The sequence below is a fragment of the Salarias fasciatus genome, chromosome 23 (assembly GCF_902148845.1).
Source record: "Salarias fasciatus chromosome 23, fSalaFa1.1, whole genome shotgun sequence".
NCBI lineage: Eukaryota > Metazoa > Chordata > Actinopteri > Blenniiformes > Blenniidae > Salarias > Salarias fasciatus.
The window spans coordinates 20828069-20840907 of record NC_043766.1 but is presented as its reverse complement, the minus strand read 5'-3'; the positions used below and the strand labels follow the sequence as shown (position 1 = coordinate 20840907).

The window sequence follows — 12839 nt, the reverse complement described above, 5'->3', positions numbered from 1 at the left end:
ATGTTTTCCAACTATATGAAGAAGTTTGAGCGTTAAGAAAAAGGTAAAACATGCACACTCCACACAGAAATGCCTTCAAGGGAGGACTGGAAGGGGGAAAGTGTTTTTTAAATAGATGAGTGTCCTAACGACTGTGAAATTCATTTGGCGCCCATTCAGCAGAGGCTGCTTGCATCCATTTGATCAATCAAACATCAACATTAACTCAAATTTTATCCATGATTTAGTGTCACCCGACTGTTTTAAGTTGAGCCTGTCACCTTTGAGATGATATTTGCTGCTCACCAGGTGCAGTCTCACTCAGTCTGTAAGCCTTTTGTTTCTGAGGAGAAGAAGATTTCAGAGCTTTTGTCTGGAAACAGGTGCTTGCTGCGTTTTAAAACAACCCTGATGAGACCCGTTACACTCCACCAAAACAGTGAAGAAAATCTAAGCTTGTTATTTAGCCCAGTTGAATCATTAACCCAGGTGTGTGTATGAGTCGTTATGTTTGTCGTTTCAATATTGTCTTTCTTAATGAAGACCCAGCTGATCAGTTGTTAATTCACAATAAAGCTCAAGATCATCATCATAAATATGGAAAAACTTATTTTCTCTTTACTGTTAAAACAGCCATTTGAACTTTGGAGAAGTTTTATCAAACAAAACTGGATTTTACGCTGCAGTGTGAACATTAATTAAACTTTAAAACTGCAAATACTATAAAACTATGAGGGAAGAACAGACTCAAGACAAATCATTTTAAATCTTGTTCCGCCATCGTTTGCCAGGAGTCCGTCCTGTACCCGCAGAAAATGCAGGTGGGCGTCAAGAAACTGAGTTGGTGAGGGGGAGATTGGGAGAAATGTCCCACCAACACACACCTGACTATCATTTAAATCTTCAACAAACACAGACACATACAGATATATATCTGAGCTTCTGTCTGCAGCACATAAAGCTGGTGTTCAGTGTCTCCATGTGTGTTGAGGTGTATAGCTCTGGTGATTGTGGTTGACAGGGAAAACATGTGCTCTGTCCCCTAAAGGCACAGAAAAAAATTACTTATTTAACACAGTGAGAGAACACCTGACAATAAATCTGTGTGAGACGGTGCCAGACAGGAACACAATAGAGAATAGAAGGACATAGACAAAAAGCGAGGCGAAGAAAAGGGAGGGGAGGTGGCTGGAACGGGGTGGTGTGTGGATCCCTGTTGGCCGGCCCTGAGGAGAGCTGTGGGGCTGACTGAGATATGAAAGGTCTTCTTGCCCCCTAATGATTGTTCTGCCTGGTAATACTGTGAGTCACACGGTAATGTGAGGAAGATAAGGACACAGCCAGGTCCTTTCAGTCAGCTCTCTAGACTCAGATGCATTTGAATGGATGAATTGCGCGTCTGTGGTTGTAGATGTGGTTGATACTGATTTGACTACTAATTCTTGGTCACATTTGCTGATACTTGTTGAATATGATGGAAAATGCAGTTTGTTGCGACGTCAGTTTGGCCAAATGAATACAGAATTGAAAAATACTCATGTACTTGTCAAAATAATTACCTGTAACAGCACTGAAATAACTAGTTTAACATTTTTCTGATACCAATGTCACCATAAATACATGCTTGTATATTTGGAAGTTTTAAATATTTATAAATACTAAAGCATGCCACCATCTGTGGAACACTGACTTCATATGTAGGATATTTCATCAATCATTCCCTTCAGTGAGTGCAAATATGCCTGTATTAGAGATGCGCGGATTGCGGTTGCGCCCGCGGAGCCTGCGGATAACCGCGGATCGGGCGGATGACGTGTCGAAAAATTAAGATTTTAATTACGTTCGGGCGGGTTGTGGTTGAAGCACTCAAATAAAAAATAGCAACATTTTAATAGCCAAAACACTATTCTGCGAATGGCGGGCGGGTTCGGTTTTGAAAATTGATAAAAAATCTTTCGAGCAGCCGGATAGCGGGCGGATGGAGATTTTAAGAAGCGGTTGCGGATGGAAAAATGAGCCATCCACGTATCTCTAGCATGTATGCACGATACAATAATTCTTAAAATGTTGAATCAAATAATTGCTTACCAATTATCATTTGAGAATTCTTAGATTATCACTTTTTTTTTTTTTTTTTTTTTATGATTAACTAAAACCTGGGTTTACTAAAGCCTGGGACAATGTTCATAGTTGATTCTGCACTTTCTATTAGATTTTCAATTGAACTGACTCTCATTGTAGTTTGAGAAACTTACACCAACTTACATGTGGTGTAAGGTGAATTACTCAGTTTTTGCTGCACTAGAGCAGCTCAGGAATTATGTTTAGGAGATACGATTCTCAATGTGACCCTGCAAAGCACAGGTGTCCAACTTGATGTTGTTCTTTTTTTTTTTTTTTTTGTCTTTCTTATGATTCAATTCATTTACCTCCATGTAATCTTCTCTTTAGAGAAGTGGTCTGAAAATGTTGTGTAACCTTCAAGATTAAACAATGAATTGGTTCTAATTTATTCCCATGTGAAGCTATGCAGACAGTTTGAATTCAACATCACTGCATTGATATTATCTTAATGCCAGAATGGATTCTGAAGGGCCTTTGCACAGGATTGCATCATGCTGCCTGTTGCCATTTTGAGAATCATGCTTAAGGTCAACCGAAGTTACTGAATCTCAAACACACTAACAGTCTTTTTAGGCACACATGCAAGTATGATGCAGCACCGAGGTTCTGCCATATGTGTAAGTCAGACCATCAACCCTCAAAGACATGATGTGCGTTGACTCAATATGTGTCCATTTATCCATAATTTAATGTCTTTTATTCCTGACTCTACACTTCTAAGCACAGTCTATAGAAAATTGTAGTTTCTGTGTGTCTCCTTCAGCCTTTCCCCCTTTGCACCCCTCTTTTTCTCCTTCTCTTCATCTCCTGAAAATGCCCTGTTCTGCTTGGGGGATGGTTGTGTCAGATGTGATACATTCGCCACCTCATAATTGGTTTTGTAATTAAATGTTTCTGCTTGGTTGATCACAAAGGACATGGCATTCTCCCTAATTAGGCTGAAAATTCAATATCCTAATTCTTTAGCCTTTTTTTTTCTCTTCTCCCACATTGACCAGATGATTGTTGATGAATGCACTTGTCGGTTGTGTTGTCACTCACTCCGCATGTTCCCCGTGATTTCTCTTTGTCCTCCGCTTTCCGCTGTCTCTTTATCTCTCCTGTACTTGCCCTTTTAATTGTCTCGGGCTGTCATATCTCCCCCTCGTTTCACTTTCCCTTCTCCTGTTATGAAAGCAGAAGAGAGTAAGAGATAGTGGGTGACACTTTTTCCCGGAGGTGGCTCTGTGCCAACGCATCAGGCTATGACAGCATGGCGTGTCCCTGCAAACAAAAGCAATTCCATATAGACTGCTTTTAAAGAGCATTTGGGCATCGTTATAAGCAGCACTTAGCGAGATTGTTTGATCAATATTGTGCTGATTGTGCTCTCTGAGGACCTCTGGGTTTTCAATTGTCCGACTGAAATGCCTTTTTCTGGGATGCACCATGAGAAAATGAATTTTCAATGCTTTTTTTTTTTTTTTTGGGGGGGGGGGGTGCCTGTAGAATTCATCTATTTAAAATTCCACATTTGGGGTCTCTTCTTCCTCACTGTTGGTGCCCTTTTTTCATCCAAGTAACACTTTGTGTGTGAAGGATCTAGTTTCTCTCCCTTCTGAATCTGTAAGCTGGGCATAATGTCACAGCCGGCACATGGTTCCTTTAAACTCACACTTCTTCCTATCTCTCATACTCTACTAGCCCATTTTTATAGTCACCCTGGAGTCGTACTTTTTAGATATTTATCAAGCTCACAACTCAGCACTGAAGTCAGAAGATCAAAAACATCAGATACAGAGTAAAGAAAGCAAGTTTCACTAACACAAAGCAAAAAATGAGCTGAATTTTCAGCTCATCACTTGGCAGTGGATGCTTCGATTCTAAAATAAACTTTTGACAGCTTTTGAGGTATTTGTATAGTATTCCTTTACTTTATGTATAATGCTTTCAATATTGTCCTTATGCTGGTCTCACTTGTGATACGCTACAATTTGAAGGCGAGTTTTCTTTACCCAAGGAATACATTTTAGATTTCATTTCCCATGGCGGCCATTCTAAGCATACTCGACGTCTGTATTTTTGCATGATACAGAAAACGCAGATTTTGATGCCATGTAATTTTCTCTGTATGTTCTCAAATAGCAAATCGTCTTACACTCAAGCACATGACTTTTATCAATCACTGCCTGGCTTATGTGACGGTTTGGCGTTATGCACTCAGTCGGTTCAAGTGGAAGATTATAAATAGATTACTTAGGTAAGTGTTATGTTTTAGGGCTTGTGTGTGTGTGTGTGTGTGTGTGTGTGTGTGTGTGTGTGTGTGTGTGTGTGTGTGTGTGTGTGTGTGTGTGTGTGTGTGTGTGTGTGTGTCCATCTGGGACTAAGGCTCAGTTGACCCCACGATCTGGCAGTCTTGCTGCAGGCCGGCTCCAGCGGTGAGGCTGACACATGGCTGACTGGCTTTGAAAACTCTCTGGTCTCCAACGCTGCTGTCAGTCTTTCATTTTTCCGTCTCTGTCTTTCTCAACGTACTTGACGTGTCTGATTTCTCACCCATTCTCCTCCTCGCCCTTCTTGCTGTGTCTGTTGTTTGTTTGCGGCCTGTGGCGCGCCCAGTCAGATTAGCTTTAGCGAGACCGCAGTGCTCGGAACAACACCGTGCTGCTAATTTGATACCGCTGTTAATTTATCTTGTACCCACATTCACAAACGTACACTCATACTTTCCTCATGCCACCGAGAGTCACTCTGTTTTCAGTCAGAATTGTACATCAGGGATTTTTCTGGAAATGACAGACCTGCTGTTAATGAGTGGAGAAGAGGGCTTGCCAAGGCTTTGTGTCTGTGCGTTTCGTGTACACACTGTATGTGTGTGTATGAGCTTGTGTGGGAGATTGCTGGCTCAATGGCGACTCTTGGCAGGCCAGCGCTCGCTTCTCCCTGGTTGCTAACATCAGGGGACCAGCCAGGCATGTAATGGAAACTTTGGAGATTTAGAATAGCAGCTTGCTAAATACGACCCCCTGATGTACTGCCATAGATGGCTCCTATTGTATGAACATTACAAAAGCAGGTCATCAGGATAACTCATAGTTTATGAGTCTATAAAAAAAATCGGCTGCTGCATTTGAAGCAAGAAAATGAGCAAAAGCCTTAACAATCTCAACCTGTGTTGTAATTAAATTAGACCAAACACAAGAATGCTGATTGTAGCCGGAGGGAAAACACCACGCTCGTTAAGTTTTGGATAAAACCCTGTCGTTAGAACAAACATTAAATCCAGGTTTAAGCTAAATGAAGAGGTTGTTTATCATATATGACTAAAAGTTCAGATCTGGACCATAGATGGAAAGCAGATGCTGAAGGTGGAGCCTCCTCAGTTTTAATGGTGTCTGACTGCTGCAGGTTGTTTGGAGCAGATGTGTTGTAGCAACAGAGAAGTTGTTGTTAGTCCTCAGACGCTGTGTGTGTGAACCTTCACATTTTTTTTGCCGGGGAATGCTTTTCGATTTGCGTGTCTTTGTGGTTGAGTGACTGTGCGTGTGCTCACAATAACAAGGGTGAGGAATGCACTACTTCAGTCAACATCTGAAAAGTAGCACTAATCTTCCCAACATCTTACCCCAAAAACAACGGACTTAATAAAACCCACCGCATGCTTTGCATCTAATTTATGCAAACACAGACACACATGTGGAAACATTTTCACGCTTGTGCACCATCTCTCCTGTTCTTTCCAGCCTATTCGGCTCATTTTTCTGTAAATCTCCCCTTTCATCAGCAGCTACACCGAGGTGCATGCTCCTGTGTAACTCATCCTTGCTACAGATTATTTTATAGAACCAAGGCGACTCTGCCGCTTGTCAGTATGAGGAGCAAGCGTATGAGGAGGAGTAGGAGGAGGAGTAAGAGGAGGAGGAGGGTTGTCGTCTGGGTCTTGGAAAGACTTGCCAGCCAGCACAGGTGGCGTTTTGTCTGGATTCTACCCAGGGAGTGCGGGTGCCGCGAGATGGGAGGAAGCTGAGTATGGAAGGAGGCATCAGGACATACAGCATTTGGATTTATATATAATTGTTCAGTCCAGTGATTCATTGCTTGATCCTTTATAATTGGTTTCTGTTCTTAATGTAGAAACCATGAAAAAAGCTTAATTCTGCTGACTGAACAGGGCTTTGAATAAAATAAAAACGCCTACCTGGCTGTGCTTTATTACTCCCCTAGAATAGTTGATTATAGCTTAATCAAATGCATGTATACAGAATGAAATGAGTTTTGACGATGTAAAGTGCAAGCGGCAATCAGAACTTAATAGTAGAAATGTCACAAACGCTCTAAACCCTGTTTGTATTCTGTCATCGCAAAATGTCTCATTCTGCATGTAGAAGCATTGCATAATTGCGTTTGTGTAGTGGTTTGGCTCTTCTAAGTATTTATTCGCGTCTCTCAGATGCTGGAAATGGGGCTGGTTTGTTATTAAGAGTGCTTCATCTGGCTTTGTGATTACAGCACTGACCAAGCTGTCAGACTGCAACCTCACTGACAAACAGCATGCAAATGATGCTCGCACTCAAGCAATGCTGTCTGCGAAGATATACACACCAATATATGTGCATGCACAAACTGTGGCTATATGCACTTAGGGATGTGTGCTGCTATATCAGCATGTGCTGCATATAAGAAAGTGTGACACACAAATATACTGGCACAGTCATGCATTCATTTGTGAGAATGTAATGCGCCATTTGAAATTTGCCTCTCGCACTTGACACACCCCAACACACACGCCGCACACTTGCACATGAAAACACTTCCTTCTTTCCTGTTTTTTTTTTTTTTTTTTTTTTCCTTGAAAAACGAGAACCCTGCTGGGAGTGAAGTGGGGAAAGGTGGGGGAGAGAGGGGCATGGGGTGGGGCATCTGGAATAACACTCACTCGGCTCTCATATCACTACTTTCCCTCTGATCTCTTGCTCACACACACACACACACACACACACACACACACACACACACACACACACACACACACACACACACTTACACCAGGCATACTGTCACTTGACATGCCAGCTATCACCACCACTGCCGCTTCTCCTTCAGCCGTGCTGGGCTTTCCAATGACATCAGTGCTGGTGGTAGTCTTGAAGTGAACTCTGTGTGTGTGTGTGTGTGTGTGTGTGTGTGTGTGTGTGTGTGTGTGTCAGAGCTGGTGCCATCCTGGCTGGAACAGTTGTAATTAGGGAGGGGGCTGCTGGCTGCCGTTAGTGATCTACTGTACATCCCTGCTCACTCACGAGTGGCTGAATTGGCTGCACATATGCAAACTGCTGTCGATACCTTTTGACTTTCAAAGTCAAAGGTCATGATGGGAATTCATATAATTCTTTACTGTGATTTACCAGTGTGTAGTAGGTTTGTTGTTAGTTTACTGTTGAGGCCTAGTTATATTAAAACTAAAAAGATTTAAAGATATATATTTAAAGCTGAAATCTATTACCTCTTCAGGCTACAAATTCTGTAAATTCTTAAAGTATGATTTGGTCTGAGAAAGAGAAATATCTCTTTGAACTGCACAGGGCTAAAATCTGCAGTAAGGAGAAGAAGATCCCACTTCTGCTTTAAAAGTGCTGTACTACATTTTAAAGTGCTTCAAGCTAGAATTGTTGGGGAAGCATCAATAACTACTGGTCATTTAATCTTTATCATTAGCTGCATTTTTGTAACACTGTAAATAGATGCATGAACTGGTTAAAGTAATTCACTAGCAAAATTAAAATATTTAGAAACACAAATATTATGTTGCAATGGAGAGTTTGCTTGTACTCGATAAAATAATTAATTAGTATCATGTTATTTTTTGTGAGTTCATGCAGTACATGTATGCATTTTTATGCTCACACAATCCACATTTTCTCAGAGTAATTGATAAAATCCTAACATGAATAATTGGTTATAGCTCTAACTAATGCAGATGTTTTCACCTGGTTAACTACCTAAACATAATGACGAAGAAAATGTTGAGTGTAAGGTTTGTTGATCAAATATTAATCTAAAAAATAGAAACTGTACTTTTTTCTAATAACTGGTCAGAATTTAAACTCTAAGCTATCTAATAAAGCATAGCAAACTAGAATTATTTAATGCAGCAGAGTAGAGCTGAGAACATCGACTTTCTGGCTAATTTTATGGTTGGCACGTGCACATAAAGGCTTACATGTGTGAACAGTCTGCCCGTGTACTTCAGTCGAGACAGGATATTAACTTGAAAGTAGTTTTTTCCTATAGTTTCACTCCACCAAGATTCATTACCATTGGGGTCTGTTGAGCAAACGTAGCTATTATGGGGCACTTACTGGAGTCAGGACTTCTTTCAAAGAACGTACATGAAAGATTGGAAGTGGGAAACTGACTCATTCGATCATTAAGCTCCTCATAGTTTGACGCCTTGTGCCAGGGAAATTAGCCATCAATCTTTTGCTTGTTTTAAAATCCTGTGGTTGGCTCAGATTACAGCCTGTCAATCAGCAGTGACTCCATACTATGTGTGTGTGTGTGTGTGTGTGCGTGTGAAGTGGGTAGACAGTTAAAGTCTCTGCCGGCTACGTTCCGACTGTATCAATATGATTGACAGCGTTAATGGTGTGATAATTCCACACATCAGACATCTGAAAAGCTTCATTTCACAGAGCGGTTTGGATAATCACTTTCTGAAAAACAAACCCAGTGTTTCTTCTATTTGCTCCATCATTTTGACTTTCATCTCTTCAGCTTTACCCACACTGCATATTAAACTCTCTCTCTATCTATCTACCTGTCTCTCTCAGGATGAGTGCCGTAACTTCATGAAGGTGCTACTCAGTCGACAAGGAGGATTGTTTTTGTGTGGGACCAATGCCTTCAATCCGTTATGTGCCAACTATACGGTAAGTTTACGCTCCACATTTCAGCTTCACAGTCAGAATTGCCCAGCCTGAGCGGTCCACACACGCACTTATTCTTGACTAGCTTTGATTTCTGCTCCTATCCAGTTGATTAGACCTCAAGAATGGTTTCTGGTGTTGTGGATCCAAAGCAATGAGAAATATTTTCAGGTTGATAAGTTGATGAGTAAACTTTGAGCATCTTCAATGACTCTGAATTTAGTTATCAGTATGGCTGTGAGCAACATGTCAAATGTTAGCAGGTGCATTTTAAACACATAAAGCACAACTACCAACATGTTTGAAGGTGAAACTTACACAAAACTCTCATACTAGTTTACAATTTTTGGATGAATTTATAACGAAGATGTGCTATTTCAAAGATTTTATTTTGAAAGGTGAGGTGGTATATCCTCACAAATGAGCCTTTCATACAGTCTTTATTGCATCTACATCACAAGTTCCTTAACTAATGTTTTGCTGCAGTTTTTTTCTGTGGAGAACTAGAAAATTATGATATTCTTCTGAAATCATAAATGTTTTATTTATACTCTGAATGAGCCGGCACTGTGCTGTGTTCTGGCATATGATGTTGTGATAAACTGAGATTCTCCAATCCAGTTTTTACATCCAAGTGAAGTCATTCTTGGTTATTTAGCAATTCTGAGCTCTGTGGCAGCCAAAATATGAAAAGCTCAGCTGTATTTGCAGAGGATGTACCTCACCTCCATTGTGCAATTAGTGTATCTGTTCAGGTGAAAATTTACAGCTTGATTAGAGTTGTTTGTGTAGCACTTGAAACGGTGTCGACTTCCTCTCAAAGAGTTATTTATCCCTGTTGTCTGGCAGTTCCAGTGCCTTGTTTTCCTGAGGTACAACAGTTGTTATTTCTCGGTGGTTAAACATTGTGGTCCGCCGAGCTTGTTATCACTGAGAGTCAGAGACGGAAAATCAAGAGGAACGCAAAGAGGGGAGAAGAGGAAGAGGGGAGCATTCAGAGAGCGGGCCTGGAGACGTGACTTGTTTGCTCGGTTTGACTCTCTTTGTTTGTGGTAAAGAAAGAAAAGCAATTCCACAGATGGAGGCAGAAATCAAAAGGCACCACAACATTTGAGCTACAAGTGTAATCGTTGGATAGCCCGATACAAACAATTAGCCACATTGCTCTCTGAACATTTCTTCAGCTCAGTTCCGGAATTGAAAAAGTAAAAAAAAATTCAGACTCTGGAGGTTTGTACCCATAAAGCAGCAACTCACCTGAATCCACCACCATGCTGCTGAAAGTGCTCCATTTCCGAACCAATCCCTGTCTCGCTCAATTACAGTAATAGTTTCAAACTCGTGGTGGCAAAAAAAACTTCACATAAATATTAATCACTTCCTCGGCTGATTTCACATTATTCTGCGCTGGTATTAGATGAGGAATGGAGGCAGTTGAGTTGGAGGGAGAAATAAAACGAGGGGAAAAAAATCCTCTCACTATCAAAGGCTTTTTCAGATAAGTGTTATTTTCAGTCTCACATTTCAAACATAGAGCGACAGTGGAGCAGTGAGAAATACCTGTCCCATTATCTGTCAGCCACTAATGACATTCTACAACCGTGTATAACGCACCTGTCGCTGCCTGATAGTCTGTTTCTCTGGGGACTAGTTAGTGATGCTAGCTCCTGTTTTATTTATAGCTAGCATTTTTTCTTTTTTAATGAAATGACACCTATGAATTATTTCGTTTTCATCCATGGATGAGAGCTAGAGATCTAGAACTCTGTTTTTCTCTTGAAATAGCTATTTGTGGCTACCTTTTTGGTGTGTGCACTTTCACAAGTGGCTGGGAATAAAAATCAATCTCTCTCTCTCTCTCTACCTCTCTCTACCTCTCTCTACCTCTCTCTCTCTCTCTCTCTCTAGATAGATAGATAGATAGATAGATTAATAGATATGAAAAAAGGGAAGTGTATTTGTGTAAATTAACTGTGTGGGTGCCTGCCACCTTATGTGTATCTATGTGTGTGTTTTATTTATGCATGAGAACGAGCCTCTCTTGTTGTTACCACTGTGCCTAATTTCCACTCGTGAATCATTAGTTTGCACTTATGGTAACACTCCCTAATTGCCATTCTCTTGAGGCTAGTTTTCACAATGCTGCTGTAAATGTGTTTATATTGTTTGGACCTTGCTGATTGATATATGCATTTGTGTGTGTGTGTGTGCGCGTGTGTTTGTATGTGTGTGTTTCACATGCTTTCACAGGGAGACACCCTGGAGATGGTTGGGGACCCGGTCAGTGGGATGGCGAGATGCCCTTATGACCCCAAACATGCTAATGTAGCTCTGTTTGCAGGTAAAGGCGCCAGTGATGTCTTACTGTTGATTCCTGGAGTCACCGAGGAAACTTGTTTCTCCGAGAAAATATATTTCTGCACATTGATTACAGTGTGGAAACTTAGCCCAGCTGAGCTATTTCGATTCATCGGCTCCGTTCAGCTTTGTTCAACTCCATTGTTTACTTCATCAAGTTTAAACACTTGACTAATAATCAAATCATCAGTGTTCTGCAGCTGAAACTGTGGGGAGCCATTACAGCTTAGCCATCAACTCTTATCTCATATTAGTGAGCAGTAAAAACTGCGGGGGTATTTTTTGCATGGGAGAGTCTCGATGTTGCAATTATGTTACAGCAATTACATTGTTGACTGGTCAGTCATATCGTGTTTACGAATCGGGACTTTTGGAAAGTGATTACACTTGCTTGAGCATCACTGTTCGAGTGTACGTTGTTGCTTTGGCAGGCTGTGCAGCTCACCACTGTTTCTGTTTGTGTGTGTCAGAGGGGAATCTGTTTACAGCCACAGTGACAGACTTCCTGGCCATTGATGCGGTGATCTATCGTAGCCTTGGGGACAGTCCCGCTCTGCGCACCGTCAAGCACGACTCCAAATGGTTCAGAGGTGTGTGTATGTGTGTGCGTGTGTGTGTGTGTGTGTGTGGCCTTGATCAAGTGTAGTGCCTGTGCTGAAACTTCACCTTCCTATTCTGCATGGTGCCGACCGCTATCGTCCGGGTCTTCTGAGTTGAACTGCGTGTCTGGATTACTTTCCATCATGCGGGATCAATACATGTGTCAGTGGCAGGGGTGTGAGCCAGCCGGCTGACAGCTTCATGTTCAGGCCGGTCACATGCCGGTCAGACCTGCTGCTGGCGGGGGGCGGAGAAGGTCTGGGGTGTATTAGGACCCAAAATACTTTGCATGAAATTAATTTCTCAGAAATGTTGGGGAGTCATAATGCACTTATTGTTTGCTGTGAAATCCCCTTTCACTGCGTAATGAAATTAAACACGGCTTGTGCCTCTTTCTCACTGCCCTTATGTTGCTGTTGTGGGAATTAATGCTGTGGTCACAAAAGGACAGCCTATTTGCTGTATATGCCTTCTCATGGTCCCAGATCCTTTCTGCCTACACATCTCTGCCGTTCACCTCCTTCTTCTGCCCCTTGTAACGTTTTCATTCTCATACCGCAGAGCCGTTCTTTGTCAGTGCTGTGGAGTGGGGACCTCACATCTACTTCTTCTTCAGAGAGATAGCCATGGAGTTCAATTACCTGGAGAAGGTATAGAAGTGTTTCTGATGGAAATATGTCCTCTTTTCCCTCTGAATTCTTGGTATTCACACAGAAAAGCTGCGGGCTTTTTCAGAGCATCTCTGAGGTGGTCTGTAAAGTAACGAGTGTGAAAGGAGATTTGTGTTCAATTTCTGTCTTTTGCTGTTATTTGGATGTCAATATCAAGTTTTTTTCCCCCCTCAGTCACTCTGCTCTGTCAGTCCTGACTTTTCTT

The 12839-nt window shown here is 41.6% G+C and overlaps 1 protein-coding gene across 1 annotated transcript in view; it reads left to right on the top strand.

Moving 5' to 3' along the window:
- Positions 1-12839, top strand: part of sema6bb (sema domain, transmembrane domain (TM), and cytoplasmic domain, (semaphorin) 6Bb) — a 134304-nt gene that overhangs the window by 69715 nt on the left and 51750 nt on the right. The window contains exons 7-10 of the mRNA XM_030083565.1: positions 8910-9008; positions 11256-11346; positions 11834-11953; positions 12525-12613. Coding sequence (XP_029939425.1) covers positions 8910-9008; positions 11256-11346; positions 11834-11953; positions 12525-12613 — 399 coding nt within the window. The remainder of the gene's footprint in view (positions 1-8909; positions 9009-11255; positions 11347-11833; positions 11954-12524; positions 12614-12839) is intronic.